The 19,009-nt window shown below is 42.8% G+C and overlaps 1 protein-coding gene across 2 annotated transcripts in view; it reads right to left on the bottom strand.

Annotated features, from left to right (window-relative positions):
• The window catches only part of zbtb46 (zinc finger and BTB domain containing 46), a 55,044-nt gene that overhangs the window by 23,739 nt on the left and 12,296 nt on the right, over positions 1-19,009 (bottom strand). Inside the window, exons 2-3 of one of the 2 annotated variants that reach the window (XM_029507257.1) lie at positions 11,268-11,491; positions 10,135-11,068 (exon numbers count right to left, since the gene is read on the bottom strand). In XM_029507257.1, coding sequence (XP_029363117.1) covers positions 10,135-11,068; positions 11,268-11,453 — 1,120 coding nt within the window. In that variant the 5' untranslated portion in view covers positions 11,454-11,491. The remainder of the gene's footprint in view (positions 1-10,134; positions 11,069-11,267; positions 11,492-19,009) is intronic. The other variant, XM_029507258.1, reaches the window with a different exon arrangement.

Here is a 19,009-nt window from a genome sequence, read left to right on the forward strand (position 1 = left end):
CTTCCCTCTTAAGTCAGGTGTACACTCTACGGGGGAATTACTGTTTATAATAATAATAATAATAATAATAATAATAATAATAATAATAGACCTACAGGCACCCCTGTTGTGGGAGGTCCCACTTGAAATGAGCCCATGACCCATTTTAGATTCAGATAGCTACTTACGAAGAAGAGGGCTGTGTGTGTGGAGGGTGGGTGGGTAGGTAGAGATAGAGGGAAGGAGATCAAGATCGAGTTATTCTTTGCGTGCCTCTACTTGATTACATGTGAGGGTAGTAGGTGGAAGAGGAGGGGAGAAAAGTGGAAACCATGAGGCAGGCAGGTGATCTGGGGTAAAGAGGTTGGCGGTGTGTGTGTGTGTGTGTGTGTGTGTGAGCGTGAGAGTGTGTGTGTGTGTGTGTGTGTGTGAGCGTGAGAGTGTGTGTGTGTGTGTGTGTGGGGGGGGTGCGGGGGGGGTTATCATCCTTTTAGGAAATATCACATCATTTTTACGGGCAAAGATTCAAATTAAACAGCAGTCCTACTGAGCTAGCTGCCATTCACTTGTTTCAGTAACTCACTGCAGTCTCTCTTCTCTTCTTTTCATCTGTCGTTCAAAGAAAACAAAATATATTCCTTTGCTGGTTAATTGACTGCCATACTTTTAAAATGTGAACTCATTGTTACTTTTTCTTCTTATTTATTCCTCGTCCTTGTATTTGCCTCTTCATGTGTCTTTTTGGTCTTGCTGGGGCAACATTGTCCTTCAGTATTATTATTTCTGATATGGCGAACTTGTTAGCAGAAACGTTTTTTGAAATCCACTTTGGTATGTGCCCACTTTCCTGAGGGAAATACCTGACTGTGTGCTGCAGCTTCATGCTCCACTATGTTCACAGCTAGTTGCCAACTGTGTCTGTCTCCTGTGGGTACAGGGGAAGGAGAGAGGAATGGTGTTTTTAGAGCTTTTTCACCAAAAAGAGATGTTTCCCCCGAAACATCAGAGCAGCAAGATTGAATCAAGCAAGAAGGTACATTTGTGGCTGGTAAAACCAAACAGCTGAAAGATGCCAAGAAACTCGAGAGAGCTGAGGGGAGCTGCAGTCGAGGAATAACTCACTGAGTTCATCACTATGACCCTTTTCACACTGGCAAATGGTCATTTAATCCATTGTTAATATTAAAATATTGAGTATAACTGCTTTAACAAAAGGTAAAAAGGTGAGCTTTTGTAACAGCCATGTCTGGATAAGCACATTTCCATAGCTCACACTTCACGGGTCTCAGTCTATTGGTGACCTGTAACCCTCAAAGGTCTTGTCTTTGTTGTAAATGGTGTTCAATAAAGGTGGCTAGATACAAGAAAATCATTATGGCAAAAATATTCTCAAAAAAACAAAAAACAAAAAACAAACTGTTGTTGTTTAAAGTTCTGTAATAGGGGCTTTTGCATAATTTTGTTAGTGCTTTCTTACTTGTTAGCAGAATCTTGAAGTTCCTGTTTTATACCACAAACAAATAGTCATGGACCCAACTGATAAGGAGGACGTTTCACCCAGTGCTGGCTTTACTTGAATCCATATACTACAATGTTAAACAACACACACGCACACACACATAATGAACACAATGGGCAACAGTAGGTGCAGTCTATGTGATGAGTGAAAACAGAAGTGACAGCGTGAACTGAGTGGATGGAACGAAAGGTCCAAACTGACAGAGGGAAGGAGGGATAGAGGAGGGGACAGAAAGTTGTGAAGGACGGATAGTAGCTTCCAGGACTGTCTTCAACGCCTCTACAACTATCAGACCCAAAAGGAACCACACACAAATACACACACACACTCTTGTATGTACACAGCCGAAGCCATAATTGTCCCCTGTGGTGATTTTGGCCTCTCCCTCCTAGTTTCTCATTGCTGTTGGCCAAGTCTTCTGTATCTTTAACACTTTTTTTTCCTTTCTTCAGGAGGAGGAGGGGGGCCGGGTGGGGGGGGGGGGGTGTCACAAGAGAAAGAATGAGGGATGAAGGAGAAAGAGAGGTCTAAAAGGAAGGAGGTGTGGAGGGGTGTGCCTGCAAAAAGGGGGATGATGGGAAGGAGGGAAAAGGAGAGAATGAATTTATAAGAAGAAGAGAGACTTTGCCCTCCAGCGGGAACACTCCCACGATTGTGTGTATGTGTGCTTGCACATGTGTGTGTTTGTGTGCAAGCTGTGCCTCGGCCAAACCGACACACCCACAGGCTGTAGACCTCTATATCCTGTTCGGGTTGTCCGTTTGTCCAAACATCATGCACCCACCCTCTTCTCCCCCACCTATTCCTCCTCCTCCTCTTCGCTCCCCCTTTCTAACTGGTCTGACGCTGATGGGGGTAGAGGCCGCAAAGGGAGTGGGCACGGTAAATAGAACAAAGCCACCTTTCTAAAATAAACAGAGTGGGAAAGGGGAACTTCAGGTTGACTGAAAATGAGACAAAAGAGCACAGATCCAGACACAGGCTTACAGTGAGACATTTTTTTAAGGTTAAACTCTTCACGAAAGTTGCATTTTCTGCTTCTTCTTGTCAGTCAGTCTGCCAGCCTGTCTGCTTCACTCTCTCTCTCACACATGCACTCACTAAAATAGTCCCAATATCCTAACTCTTGGTGAATGATGGGGCACAGTGCGACATATAAGCCACACTCAGCAGTGTTACCAGGCTCACGGCTGATAGCCATTACTGGCTATCAGATCACTGGAGGAGAGAGGCTTCCTCACTCACATCACATCTCCATAAGAGGAGACTTGTCATAGATCCTCCATAAAGCACGAGGCCTCCTCACACGTAAGGTTTCCATGAAAATACCTAGATTTTTCACTTCTCTCCTTTTTTTTCAGATTAAAACAAATTTCGAAAGGTTGTACGTGACCAAAAGGAGCCCAGAATTTGTCATGTTACCACACTATGATTGCTCATTACATGTGATCAACAGGTTGTGACCAGTTCAATCACTGATTTTATCAGGGTACTTTTCAGAGTTCACATACACAGAAAAAGGGAAATTTTGTCTATTCCTGTTAATAATATTCAGATCCCTATGACTCATCTTGGAACATTTGGTTCCTGACCAAGAGTGTCACCGAAGCCCTAAAGGATTTTCAGACACTGAGTTGAAGGTGGAGCCCAAAGAGAGATGTAAAAAAAGGTATATATATATATATATATATATATATATATATACACACACACATATACATATACACACACACACACACACACACACACACAATTTTTTTATATAATAATTTCCAATGTCCAACTCAAAAGTGCAAGAGTTAAACATATACAGCTGTGTGAAAACTACAGAAGCTGCTAGTAGCTTATTCAACATGTTTTCAATGGGTCACAAAATTGGCAAAAAATATAAACATAAATAGGTTGTAAATCAGGTTTAGGCCTAAGTAACACAATGACATCAATATACTTCCTGTTTACTGCTCCCAAAACAGGAGAAGCAGATTATTTACCTTTTACTGCAAACCCTCTGAAGAAACTATTAAAAAGAAGGTGAAGTGAGGAGAAGTGGTCAAAAGTTCCTCAGGTATCATCTTTCAAAGATGGAACTGAGAATCGGAATAAATAACTGAATTATAGGGTGGGTTACATTGGGGCAGAGTTAGGTTATGAGGGGTATTAGGTGTGTCTGAATCTATAGATGTGTGTGCATTTGACCTTCAATGTTAACCACAACCACTAATACATCTGTGTTTAATACATTTGGGGTATGTGATGGAGTTTGAAGTGTGTTAGTGTGCAGGGGTGGGTTTTCATCTGTGGAGGGGTACTGCTGTTCAAACACTGAAACCTCTTGACCCACCCACCCATGCTCTCTGCCAACAGGACATCCTGTCAGGATGCATTCTGGGTAGTTTAATTCTTAGGCTTCGGCGATCAATGCCAAGAGGTGTGTGTGTATGTGTGTGTGTGTGTGTGTGTGTGTGTGCGCAAGTAGACAGAGTTTGCCCACATACATTTGAAGTGAAATGTAGGAATGGACTGTACAGTAGACATATTTTATAGGACATCACAGGTGCAATGCATGTTTGTGTTTATATACTTGTGTGCAAGTTCGTGGGTGAGTGTGTACAGTATGTGTGTGGGCCGTGGCTGACTAAAAGTACACATGGGCCCAACCCAGGTGCACTCAAAGAGAGATGGCTAATCTTTAACCCCCACAAACACATATACACGCTCCTCCTTTCCTTCGCCACCCAGCAATCTTTCTCCGGGCCTGTTCCAGGGGCAGGAGGTGGACAAGTGGGGGGTGCTGACATTTTGGAAAAAAGCCACGGTCAGGAGTGGGGAGGGGGCAGTTTCCTGTCCAAAATGGCTCCTTTAAAGCCAAAGAATTATAAATAGAGAAGGTGTCAGTATTGAGAATTGAGAGAGAAAGAGCGAGAGTGCTGCAAGAGAAAAAGACAGACAGCAAGAGTGTGAAAAATTGTGTGAATGTGTGTGTGTGTGTGTGTGGTGTGATAGCGTTGTGGAGTAGGAAGAGGGGCTTTTAGCTGGTGGACTGCCCATAATGTCCAGCAGGATGTGAGGTCATATGACAAAGATGGCTGGTGGGTGGTGAGAATTTATTGGTTTCCACGGTGATAATGGAACTTTTTTTTTTTTTTTTTTTTTAGTGTGGGCCAACCAGCAGGTTAACATGAGCGGGAAAGACAGAAAGATGGAAAAAGGGGGGAGAGACCAGATCTGAGTCCATCACAACTCTCAGAACAAAAAAAAAAAAAAAAAAAAAAATATTCAAGCCTGCTTGCTAACACACAAGACCCGAACAGGGAAATTAGTGTGGGTGGTAGATGGGGACAAAAAGGGAAAGGGAGGATGGGAGGATGGGGCAGGAGGAGGGGTGTTAGGGAAAACTGAGGGAAGCCACAAGAGTCAATAGGGTAGGAGGAAAGGGCTGAAATAATCTGTGCAGTGAGAGGACAAAGAGGCAAAGCAAACAGTGGGTGGGGGAGACAGAGCGAGAGGCCTGGAGTACAAAGACAGTGTGAGACAGAACAGATAATAGACTGACTGTAAAAAGTGAGAAGGATGAACCAGGAGCTGCAAAAAAAAGGAAAAGAAAAAGGAAACATGGACATGGGCAGAGTAGAGAAAATACAGAGGGAGAAGCCTTGAGAAGATGTAGTTATCTAACCCATAGTGTGTCAGGCACCAAACCGTGAAGACAGGGGTTAAAAATTAAGTCCACATAGTCTGAAATATTAAATCTATTTTGGTTTTTAATGAAGGAGGAGTGAATTAGGGAGGAAATATGAGAGTAGATTATTAAACCAAGAGTGAGGGGAAGGGAGAGGAAAAGCGGAGAGGTATGCGAGGGGTGAGGGGGTTGAAATCTGTTCACGGTGTTTTAAATATTAAACCTATTTCAAGTTTAATGAAGTGCAAATACTATGGGGAGAGTCTTAACTGGAATACAGAGAGGAAGGGGGCGAAAGGGGGATCCGATTCATTATTTCAAGTGTTCACCTTTAGACAGCCGAGACTTGGGGAGAGGAGCGCAGAGAGAGAGAGAGAAGGAGAGAGTAAGAAAAAAGACAGAAAGTTTATATTGAAGTGCAAGAGGGCACTCCTAAGAGTGGCTATCTGCGGGTCCCAGGTGAGTCCTGGAGTCTCCAGAGCCCCAGAGAGTGAAGGTCTGAACTGGAACAGGCAAAAACACGCAGCGCTAACTTCAGCCCTCCTGAGATTACAGGAACAAACAGGATGGGGCTCTACAGAAAAATTATTTCACTTTTTCAGTACGTCTCTGTGGGCATGTGTGTGTGCGTGTGTGAGAAAGTGTGCATCTCTTCATGCATGTGTGTACTAGTGGTTGAGGAGGGGAAATCTGAGGCTGCAGAGCAGGGAGGAAGAGGAGTCAGATAAAGTTGTTGGATTTCAAAAAAGATATTCGATGTAATCAATGTGCAACAGCTAGGGGGAAATGGAAAGAACAGCCCACGTATGATTGAACTGTTCACGTCTTCATAATCAGATGCTCTAAGCTGTGTATGTGTCGGTATACTTGTGCGTGTGTGTGTGTGTACATCAGATCACTCATGTACCAAAATTCCCCAAGCTGCCACTAAAGGTCACTGTGTGTGTGTGTGTGTGTGTGTGTGTGTGCGCGCATGTGTGTGTTTTGTGTGGGTTTTTTTTTTTTTTTTTTCAAGCCAGAAAAAAATAAAACACAACCAAAAAAGTATTTCCAGGGCTGTTATTATTTGGGATAAAGATCAAGTTGGTGTTTGCCCCAAATATAAAGGAAGCAGGAGATAAAATCATTCACGGTTTCCACCAGCTTTTACTCAATGAAGGTGCCACTGAAAGGCTGAATTCTGACATTTCTTAAAAAGCGGTGACACCTGCTTTAATAGAATAAATAAGACCGTGCTGAAAAGCTGCAGCACTTGCAGATAAGTCATGAAACATACAAATGGGAAAATATTCATTTTCTAAATTCACAATCATGAATGTTTGAAGTGAGGATTTCTTTTCATATTTCAACAAACGTATTTCTGGTGCATTTTACAGAATTACAGTATTTTGTAAAATACTGTAAAAGTAAAATATCTAAAGATAACATGAAATTGTCTGTCAATATTCAGATCCCATATGGTATTATATATTTTATATATATATATATATAATATATAAGATATCAGAAATCAAAGAAATGGACAACTTGGTCCAGCAAGAGAAATAACTCTTGATTCCAACAAAACTAGGAAAGAGTAGGCTCGTCCTCACATCTAGGAAGCTGGAAGCAGGAACCAATACGTCAATTATCAAAAAAAGTAGACTGAATAATCAACTCACTATTTCAGCACTACATAGATAACAAAAAGAAAATCTGATATGATGTATCAAAGGCAAACACATATTTAAAAAAAAAAAAGCTTGACTGCAATTTTCAGAACACTCTGGTTTTGATTTGCAGGTACTTTTCTTTTTAATCCAGGTCTGGATGAAGCAGTAGGGGTAAACTAAAAATAATTTCAGGTAATTATTTGAAGGTTTACAACATAAGCAGGCGGGAGACGTGCAGGCTATTTAAAACTCTTCTCCTCGAAATTGTCACCTCCAATATAGTATTATACATACAAACATACACACGATTGGATCACTGGGATGCAAACTGTGCTGATGTCTTTCTCGTAATTCACGTGTGAGATCAAACATTTATGTCAGAAGACAAGGTGAGCGTAAAATGGAGCGAGATCAAGTGACAGCCAGAGAGACGAGCTTAAGTTGAGAGCTTAGTGGCCTCAATAATGACATCAAGCGAACATTGCAGAATGTTTGCAAGGGGAAGGGGATCGAAAGAAAACAAATCCTAATTCCTGCAGCTGTTTTGTCAACACAAATACATGGCATTTTCATACAAACACTTTGAAACGGCTCTGCGGTAATACACTGAGCCTTTACACGGCCGTATATTATCCTTATATTACAGAATAATCCTGCAAAATCCTCAGCCAGCCATCCTCTCGGTCCTATGCACTATAAGAAATTCTTACAGAAGAGCATGGACACTGATCACACGTGAATGAGAGCGAGAGTATGTGTCTAGGCAGTTCTCATCAATAAGGAATGAAGCAATTAAGCTAATCTCAGACTGAAGGTGCCCTTTCTCTGTTATACTTCATGAAAACCAACAACTGGACACGCGCACATACACACAGTGACAGCCGCTAAACCTGGGTGGTACAAAAGGGAGAGGTAACCCTTAAATCATTTATCTTTAATGCGGACGAATAAACTAACGGTCACGGTGATACTGTCACATTTTTTTCTTTCTTTGTTTAACTTCTAGTCTAGTTAAGAGTATTTCATTAGTTAGGAACTCTTGCGCTACAAGTAGTAAGTGAGCATCCAAAGTATCTACTCAATTGCTCTTTGCTGTCTACGCTGCCTACACTGCAATGCTGCGAAATTGTGTAATTAGAAACTTTAAATAGAATTGTAGGTCACTTTCTAATTCCTTGGGTCTTCCATTTGCCTGTATATCTAATGGAGATCTTATGCAGGTGACAAAATCCTATACTTAAGCAGACTTACGGCTTAAGAAGACAAACTCTTGTAAATCCATGTAAATCCTGTTTATTTTTGATCCCGGTTTGGTCAGATTAACAAAGACAAGAAAAAAACAATACAAAAATATCTTTACTTCGAGGATGATGATAAGAAGTTCATCACATGGTAGAACTCGACCAATAATGATCTCAGTAAACCTGTTCAACCTGTTCAACCGACCCCCTAGTCCCTCACAGCTACGCAGGCACAGACTGCTGGAAAGGCACTCAAAACAGTCATGTGTTGTTACTGTGCAATCCGGGTCACACACATACACACACACACACACTACACACAAGTCAGGCCCATTGGTAACACAATCTTTTAAGGCTTAATGGCAGGGACGGCCCCCCTGAACAAGGCTAAAATAGTTTGTAATCTTATGATAAGAGGACACCCGACCCCCGTCAACTCTTCTGCACTGTGAACTCTGCTGAATGGATGTGGAACCAGACTTCCTCCAACCTTTAGGTGAGGAAACACTTTTCTAGATAATGGCTGCCTCATCAAAGTCAGACTTTAATGTACCTTCGATCAGACCAACTGGCCAACAGGATGTAGAAGTTCTTGTTTTGTTTTTTTTTTCGTGGGTGCTTGTCATTATGCATGTGCGTCTGAGACTCTAAAGCTCAAGATGAGATGTACTTGGGCACCGTAATAAGGCCTGACTGCCGGACTTAGGACACTTGGAGCTAAACGGACAAACCCTCATAAGCCTGTGTGGATGATCTGTCCTCTCTGCCCGTCTTTTTTCCGTCTCTCTCTTTTCCTCCCCTCTCATCTGCCACCCTCTCTTGCTTTTCCCTCCTCGCCCTTTCCAGAAGGTCCTTCCCTAAACCCAAGAGAGAGGGGGAGGAGCCTGGGATGGCGAGGACGCGCTAGTAATCCATGCAGTGACCCAGGTCAATTCAATTATCCTGTTTTCTTTCGCTGCGTAACGCGTGTGCCCATTTCACAGCCAACTCCCTTAATGCGCCCAGGATTAGCTTCTCTTACTTTTAATGATCTACCTATCGACGCCTTGGGCCCCACAGCACGCACACACACACACACACACACACACACACACACACACACACACACACACACACAGGTAACAGTTTTTTTCTGTATTACTTTTTGTGCAGAAGAATTCACTAAACAATTCTGCAAGGATGAGGATCAAGAGAGGCTTTCTCAAAATAAACATGTGTTCTTGAGTTTGTTTGTGCATGCATTTGCTTGTTTATGTGGGAGTGTCTGTTACATAAACTGCAGTAAGAAGTGGATTGTATTATCCATCTGCATTTACCCAGGCTTCACCTCACACCTCCAAGATTTGAGATAATCATTTTGGGCTTAACAAGTTAGAGTAGAAGCTCAGTAATCTCAGCCCCGGAGGAGGAAAAGAGGCCATTTTACACTAGTAAACCGTGCGGATGGCTGACATGCAGTAAAATATCCACACAGGATTCAGAGTATTAAGCACACATGTACTGCTAAGCATCATGCACACTCAACAGGACAGTTTGAGCACTCACAGAGAGATTGTTTTGAAGTGGTCCACAAAGACAATCACAGATAAATGAGATTCTGCGGCTTTTTAGGTCTTGAGATGACACTCTCACCTAATTACCTAACCTAATCTCTTTATCTCACCAGTCATTGAATAATTAGCTGACTGCATAGCTAACTAAGTAGGGACCAACATTATGAAACTGTTGTCACTCTAGGAGTGTCTAAAGCCCCAAGTCATCAAATCAGCCCCGCAAAGTCTTTTCCAAGATGGAAGTGCTGCTCTGTTTTCTGTTGGACTGTGTCCACTCTTCCAATTTTGCAGGAGAGGTTCAAGTTAATTCCTGTTGCTCTTGTGACAGTAAACTAATAATCTAACCAACAAATCCAATGTAAAGAGATGATTTGGACCTAAAACACAAGCTGCACTTTAATCACTGTTGCTGGTGTCAGTTTGGTTTATGCTGCATAAACATGTGCGTGGACACTTTCCACTCAAGTCTGGAGTGGACAGACTGTGCAGGAGGGAGGTTTCTCCGCCTTACCTGGGATGTCCTGGCCATTGTAGTTCCATCCAGCTACAGCCAGCATGGAGGGCAGAGGAGATCCAGGTCTACTGTCCCTGTCCCTCTCCCTGTCCCGCTCTCTGTCCCAGTTCCTCTCAGCCTGTTGGGTAATATGTCTGACCGTGTCCTTGTTCTTCCTGTTCTTCCTCCGCCCTGACCCTGATAGGGGTTGCCAGGGCCCCTCTCCGCCTCCCCCAGCAGCACCACCCGTCACTTGTTCTCCCTGGCTCTGGGCTGCCCCCCTGGGGGCATCCCGCGGGTGAGAGGAAGAGGCAGGGGAAACCTGTTCCTCTTTGACGGTGACAGGCCTGTAGTCATGTGGCCAGGCGGGCTGGGAGTCATGGCAGGCTTCCTCCTGGCTTTCATGGCTCTTGGGGGGTTCTTGGTCCTCCTTGCCGTACGTGCTGCCTCCTTCATGGCAGCTGGCAATGGCCGAGTCCCCAGAAGAGTTGGCCGGACTGGTGCGTCGCGCCAGCCAAGGGGAGGTGCTGCGACCAGACATGATGGAGGCCAGCGCTTCGGAAGCCATGCCCACAATTCCTCCTCCGCCTGCTAAACCTGCTCCTGCCACACCTCCTGCTCCTGTTATCCCCACTCCTCCACCACCTCCACCACCGCCTCCTCCACCTATGCTTGCAGCAGCAACAGCTCCCATTTCAAAGTCGGCCAGCTCATCTGCCATCTCAGAGCGGATGCTGATGTCCAGCGCAGCTTTGATGAAGCTGTGGCAGGCCTGGACAATGTCTGTCATTTGCAGGTAGCTGGCAGCCGACATGACCTCGATCACGTTCTTACTGGTGAGAGCAAGGTGCGCCGAGTACATGAAGTCCAGGATGGCTTTGAAGCCTGTCGCCGTGACAATGTCCAGGTGAGTGACAGTAGTCTGGTGGTGAGGCTCTGCCCCTTTTTTAACCTGAAGGGCAAAGAGAATGAGTGTTCACGGTTTTCTGATATACTTATCTCATACAGCATAGCAGTAAAATCTTCAATCACAACCTCTCACTCTGGTTTACGGACTGAATGGACTGATAGCCAGATCTTAGAGGAAAACAAGTTCTTGGGACAATGAGTCATAGGGCTGACTCATTGTCCCAAGAGCAGTAGTTCCTTACCTGGCAGTAAAGAGTCTTGAAGTAGCGTGATGAGCCCAGGAGGACGTTCTTATGAGCCTTGAAGATCTTTCCATCCACAATGACACAGGCATCGCAAAGGATGCCGTGCTGCCGCTGCTCATTGAGCTCTCTGAGGAGCTGACGGTAGTGAGAGGAGATCTCCATGTCCTCCTTCCTGTTGTTCATCTGTGTAGCTGAACAAAAGCCTCTCCTCAAAACGTCTGCTGATGAATTAAAGAGGACACACACACACATACAAAATTCAACTAAAGATGCAGATACATGCTCTTTTTGAACAGTATATTGAACCCTGAAATGCACAGTGCGGAAATGTGACTGCACACCATCATAAAAATATATTACAGGAGAAATTACATATAAGCATATAATTCATTTTTAACACTTTCCTGGATTCAGATATTTGGCTGCTAAGTTGATATACATGCTTTACGTCTGTGGCTATATACAAACCTTTTGCTTAAAATTAAGAAATTAATGGGAGGTGTGGGTGTGGTGAGGGGGGCAGGGGGGTGGGGGGGCAGAAAGCAGATTTAGTTGAACCTTTAAAGGCCAGCCAAGGTAAGGATATCTCAGTAATGACTGTGACATAAAAACAATGACATCAATAGAAGCAGCGTCTCAACTGCTGTAGTTTGATGTCTAAAAACAGCCCAGTAAAAAACAGTCAAAAATCTCTGTGTTTAAACTGTATCTGACAGCTTTGTGTGTGTGTGTGTGTGTGTGTATGTGTGCATAGACGTTCGTGTGCGTGTGAGTGACTGACTGAGAGAGTGTGTGTGTGTGTATGTGTGAGTGACTGAAAATGTGTTTGTGTGTGTACACTCATTAAAAATGTCAGTTTAAAAGCGCAACACTTTAACAAAATAGTTGAGAAGGAGAAAAACACCTCATTTAGCACAGACTACTTTACCATTAAATTTATCAATAAACACGGCCTCGGCTTCCTTTTTTTCCCCCACTTTGTTTCAACTGTGAATTTTCCAATCAGCGCTCTAGTTAAGACAAAAACTTACTCTTGAACCTTCACCTCGGTGTTTTTGATCATGCTTAGTTCAGTTGAGGTGGCGAACACAAAGTTCTTTCTGAGAACTACAGACAGAAGACCTCTAATGACAATTCACGGATCTTTTGAACTGCCAGTGAAAAGAGGTCCAAGACATTCACTGGCGGGTTTGTGACGACAATGCAGGAACACTGGCATATTTTATCCTTGCTTTGACCGAAGTTAAGAGGTTTTTTTTATTCTAACCTATCTTGAGTGGCGCTGAAACGTTGTTTCCTATTCTCAATTTACCTGATTTTGTCGCGTTATACAGATGAGATGACGACATGAGAAGCATTGTGAGCCCACACGCAACTGAAGTAGCGAAAAAGGTGCAGGCAATAGAGAGATGAAGAGCAGGAGGAGACAAAAGGGAGACATGAACATCGCTATGCTGAAGCATTCAACAAGGAGGAGGAGGAGAAACAAAGAGACCACACAAGCCCTAGCAAACAAATATACAAACACACACAAACACACACTCAGGCAGTGCATTAGCCAGAGCATTAGCAGCCGCCACTCCCACTCTTGTCTTGGTGAGGGCTAAATCGCGCGGACGCAGAGTGTTACCAAACGCAGCAGTGATTTGTTTTGGGAACGCCACAGCTGTCAGCTCTCATGGGCCACTCTGAGACATGACAGCCCGGGTTGGCCAAGGTGACAGCAACGTTTGCTCCGGGGCTGGCACACTTCAGGTCATGTTTAGCAGAGCTCTGCTCAACCTGATGGCTTGTAAGATCAGATAAATCCACAGCGTCTCCCACGTCCACTTGGACAAACACACCTCCTATGAACGGCAGCGGGTGAGTAGATGGAGTGATGGCGACGGCTGCAGAAGCCTACTTTTCAAAAGAAAAAAGTGAAACTGTCCTGAGTTCGATCTATGCATGGTTGGCACACAAAATTTCATTTTGACCAGTGTCTCTCTAAAACCGAAGGGAAGAATTGTAAGGAGCAAGAAACTTAGGTGTGAATGCAGAATGTCCCTCAGAGTCTAAAATGGCAAGTTTTGATGCAAGTGTTTTTATCCTCCAGCTCACACATTTGTTGAGGGAAAAAAAAAAAAAAAAGATCTATTGGCAGTCTAACCTTGAGATATTCTTTTCTTTCAGCGTTGCCCTGATTGAGGCATTGAGAGTCTTCACCTCTCACCTTTGGAGACAAGCTGCTTTAAAGACAAGGCAGCTCCCTCCTCCTCTTTGTGCTCCACTTCTCTCAGGGCCACTGGCACATTCAATTGTATAGCCTGGTCTATAAGATAGGCTCCTTCTCAGAGACACATAAAACACAGAAGAAGTCATTTATCCACTGAAAAATACCTCAATACCCTGCTTTTTCTGGCCAAAGTGAATGGTGAAATACAGGGTCACTGTGTAGCACACGCCAATCAGCAGCTCCCATTGGAGGCACATATCTGCTTGTAGCACAGGGGAGGCAGTGAAAGAAAGTCAGTTATACCAAATCAACTGCTAGAGAAACACTGTGGCATTCAGGCTCTTCCAGCTTTGTCCGTTTCCATCTTGGTTACCATTTTAACCTCGCTGTATCAATGAGGAACAACAATGACAGGCACTACAGAGAACGAGTGTCACGCTAATGACAGCCTCTGCAATGTATTAATACCAGTAAGAGTCGGCTCACCCACATTAGAAATCTTCCTTTCTTTTCCCACTGACTTTTATTAGGTCGTACTAATTATTATTTTGAGATTTTCTCAACACCTATTCATTGGGGGAAATAATTTGTGGTGTTCACGTGAGGGAAAAAAAACCTAAAAAAATTAAGATCAGAATTTATTTTCAGCAGTGTCCTCATTCATTTGGAGGATCAACAAAACAAAGTTTGTTTGTTTTTTTTGTTGTAATCGACAAAAGCTAGACCTTGTTTTCAAAATTTTTAAGCAGAAATTGCAAATATTCCTATTTGTATTTTAAGCAACTCAAATGTAAAATTTTGCTTCCTTTTTTGGTCATACATGCTGAAAACTGAAACTGAATCTTTGAGTTTTGGACCATTTTATGAAACTGCCATGGGAAATCGTAGAGGCCATTTTCCCCTATTTTCTGATATTTTATAGATTAAAAGCTTACAGATTTAATTGAGAAATTAACCAACAACTGTAATAAGTACTTAAGAAGAACAAGAAATACCTGCATAACTACTAATTACAAGGATAAGAGAGAAAATATATTCAAATATTATTTGGGTGAAGCTACTTTAATGCCATTTTTTTTTTATTCCGTGACAATTCTCATATCATTTATATTGAAATGACAAAGTGAGTGGGAAAAAAAAAGTTGGGTAACTGGGACCGAGAGCCATTTGGAGAACTCTTCATTCTGTGTTGAAATGCATGCCTGAAGAGTTGATAACAAGTGGTTCAATACGAACACAGAAGGCCAAAGCTCTCTCAGAGTTTAAGTTTGTTTATCAAGTCTATGAGTCTGTATTTCGGTGTATGTGGCGTGAGCGTGACGCACCCAAAGACAGGTTAAATTGTACCTCAAATTTAACAAAAAGAGTGATCAGTGAAGGGTAATACAACAGCACAGAGAGGAACAGAGGAGGAGAGGTCTAATCAGATTTATTGCTTCAACAGACTCAGAGACGTACTGAGTTAGCAGTTAGGCAGAGGAGAGAAACTTAAATGGAGTGTGCTTTGACCTCTAAACTCTATGCTTGCCTAATTGACTTGTTTAATTTCGGCATGTCCAAATCCCTCCAGTCAGAGAACCCTTTTCCAGAGGAACCAGTCCCAGTGAAACCCCCTCACTATGGTACACAAAAGCCTCTACAGTTTTCATTTCCTCAAAGAGCTACCTCCATCTTACTCCATGGGCTTGGACCGTCCGTAGGCTTGAAACACCCACCAATGTGGGTACAGCCTTGATTTATAACCCGCTTTTTTCCATATTCACACTTGACACAAGGTGGGAAAGTAAGGCAAAATGAAGCTGTCAGACAATCAACTGAAAAGAGAAAGGCAGAGACTTATGTGTCTTGTCCAAAACATTAGCAGTCTCACCAGGGCTACAAAAACTAAAACTTGCTCTCGGGATGTCACTGAAGAGAATAAATCTTTTCATCCCTCTATGAATTTTCAGCACACACGCACACAAAAATTCATCAGAAGGCAGGCTGACAGTCTGCGAGTGCTTATTTGTGGTCAGAGACGATTGTTTCAGTAAATTCATGCCACTACAACTCCAAGTCCCCATCATCCTTCTGAGGCGAAATCAGAAGTGACTGTCCTCCTTAACCCCCCCCCCCCAACTTCCTTTCTTGACATACACACACACAGTCACAAGCCCCGTTCCCCTAAAACACACACACACACCAATTCCCTGTCCCTAAATACACAAACACACGTAAGAACTAAAAACACACACGTTCACACGCTTAGCAGAGCCGTCATGGCATCACACCCAGTTTGTCCTGGTCACATCACAGCAAAGTCACTTTAGGCCCCCGCCAGACGACTAAAGAAATGAGACATGTGATGGAGTGAGAGAATGGGGCTTCTTCCTTCTTGCGTTTCTCTTAATGCAGCCTGTCCCTCCGAGCCACTTCTCTGCCTCCTTGACCGCACAGGACCGAGGGGAGACGGAGCGCAAGGTCCTTCTGGATCAAAGGCAGAGCAATACTTTATTTGTATGTGGTTTAACACAGACTGCTTTCATGGAGGGGGTGCTCATGCAGCGATTTGAAGACGTATTCAGACATCACACTGCATGGAGATGTTACAACATGTGAAACATCTCTAGACGGGGTGATAATACAAGATTACACAACATATTTTAGCAAAGAAAATTCACCTCAATCACACTTTCCCTGCTAATACGTGTCTGGCTGATGTGCTCCTCATTGGCATTCTTGCAGGTACGAGCTTTAACTGACTGCAGGTTCACCATCAGCGAGCACTTGTGCACGCTTATTTTGAACTGAGGGATTTGTAGTTAGTCGGGGGCAAATTATCGCTGAGTAACCTGTATGCTGCTTGTAAAATTTGGCACTCTCAGCTAATCAGTCCACGTTCAAATTGTGGCCCTCTGCCCAACAAATGTAACAATTCTGTTCATCATTTGATAAAAAGGCTTTGGTTGGACAAGCGTGACAAAGTGAGGAAAGTGAGTTCCCCGAGCCCATTAGTATTAAAAAAAAATAATAAAAATAATTAATAAGTAAAAGATAAAAAATTACTATTAGCATTTTTTTTTTTAAACTGGACACTGAAATTGTTTCTGATAATGTGTTCAATGCAAAACAACAATAACAAAAACTAAATAAGGAAAAAAAAAAAATTGTATATACGCATTTTTGACACTGCTATTTTGTCTTTGCATATCTGCCCTAATCCAAATTTTCTTAACTAACCTACAAAAGAAAATTATCACATGCAGTTAACCATAGCTCTCCAGACATAGCATTTTTCAGCCCATTGTTTTGACATTTAGTGACTCAACTCCAAATGAGAGCTAATGTGGATTTTTGGATTAATGACTAAATAAGCAAGTGCGTCCTAACTTGTTTGCTTCCTAACATATCAACATGCACCAATCTTTGTTCTTCTGTTAGCAGTAAATTCCTTCCTTCTCACTTCCCTACTTTTATCTTGGCGCTGTAGCTTGAAATCAGCAGGGAGGATGGAGTCAAAACTGGCCACAGACGTGAAGAAGTGAATGGATGTGTGGAGGAAGCAGGAAGGGACATCAAGTTGGGATTTAGTGGCCAAGAGCTGGCATTTATGTTGTTCACGTTCCCGTATGCATATTTTCTGGGGGTGACTTGCACCAGCACAGTATCGTATCATAGCAGGCAGTTTCAGAGGAAAATCCAAACAGGTTGGCAGGTCGGCACAAAATGAATTATGTATTATGTAAAGCTTTCAAAACAAAGTGAAATAAACGATGTTAGCCTCAAGAAAAAGATATTAAGAGAATCGTTGACATAATATGCTAATATCTATGAAATATTAAACAGTACAGGAAGAAAGAATTGATTTGCATGGAAGTGGACATTTTCCCCTTGTAATGATGGGAAATACTGGAAAAAATTACAGCATGTATAAATGGGATTAAAATTATATTTAGTTTGGCAATGCAGACAATGTTCTTCAAATACGTGACAGTATGATAGCAGACAGCTGTTACTTCACAGGGTAAAATCTATTAGTGTCTCTACTTAATCAAAAATTTAAAGCTAAACTAGAATGAATACTTAACTTCTATTAATTTCAATATAGTTACGAATGTGTGGCAAATATTGATAATGTCAACTGGGTACGTCGTGAACATTGGATGGATGAGGTTACACAAGAATGAAGCAACATGGAAACTCAAAAGAGATAAAAGGAAACAAAATGAAGAGCCAGAGGACAAGAGAGATAAAGAACAGCAAAATAAACCAGAAAATAGAATAGAGAAAATAGAATACAGCAGGATTGCAAAGACGACAAGGCTAAAAAAGATAGAGACGGGAGATAGAAAGAGGGGGAGACAGGAAGAGAGGGGAGAGTGACTCAGGCAGCCAATATTTTTTAAACAGCTTTGCTTCCACTCAACTGGGCATCAAGGCCATTATCCCGGGGTTAATCCCCAATCCGACGGAGCTGGCAGCCTTCCGGGACAAGCCAGGGTGGCAGCCCATCAACAAGGCAGGCACAGACAAAAATAACACACACATACACATGACACACATGCACTCTCAGCCAGACACAGGCAGGCATGCAAGCTGCAATTAGAAAAAATAAATAAATAAAAGAATGCAACAATGCTATTAGCTGTGAATGGCACTTTATTAGATTCTTTGTGCTTTATTTTCTGTTGAAAATGTACAACTGTTCGTGTTTATCGTTCTTTTTTCTTTTTCTCAAATGTTCCTGTACCTCGCTCTACGGATTGAGTGTTGTCAGTCTCCCTTGTTTCTTTTATCACACTCCCTCCATCTGTCCACCATTATTTTCTCCACCTTCACCAAAAGCTCTAATTATGCCACATTTTGCATCTTTACCTTGCTCTCTTTTTTTTCCACTGTTCCTCTGGCCAGCATCCAAGGAGCCAAGGTGGAGGAAGAGATTGACTCAAAGAAGGATAGCCATGTCATGTGGAGAGGGACCAAAGAGGATCCAGGAGGCTTAGAGAGACTTAGCACTACTCCCTTCATCCCTCGCTCTTCCACCCACCACTTCAGTACCACCCTGCATGCACTGCTCGAAAACAATGCTTCGACCCTCCCCTACACCTGAAGACATCCACGCTACTCATCACGCTTTTTGCACATGTTCACGTTGAGCACACCTGCTGACAGATGTCCTCCTGTAAGAGCCTCCTGTCCATACACAAATGTGTGTGGTTCAGCAGCTCCAGCCTTTTCCTGTCATCTGTTCGTCTTACCTTCAGCTACACAGGTGTTAAGCCTCCGGTGATCTTATGGAAATCCAGTCAGAGTAAGAATGGGCTGAAATTATCCCAGAGTGACCAGGGAAAAAGGTGCGAGTGGAAGATAGTAATGTTGATGTCCTTTTGCCTTAATGCTAATGACTGAGTGTCAACTTCAGCTCCAGTCCCTCCAAAGACCAACAAAGTGCTGTTGATGCTATCTGACATATCAAGAACTTCAAAAGAAAGGTGTGAAATGTCATATCACCACAATTACCTCCCCGTTTGTCTTTTTGTGTCTT

The sequence above is a fragment of the Echeneis naucrates genome, chromosome 7, assembly GCF_900963305.1.
Source record: "Echeneis naucrates chromosome 7, fEcheNa1.1, whole genome shotgun sequence".
NCBI lineage: Eukaryota > Metazoa > Chordata > Actinopteri > Carangiformes > Echeneidae > Echeneis > Echeneis naucrates.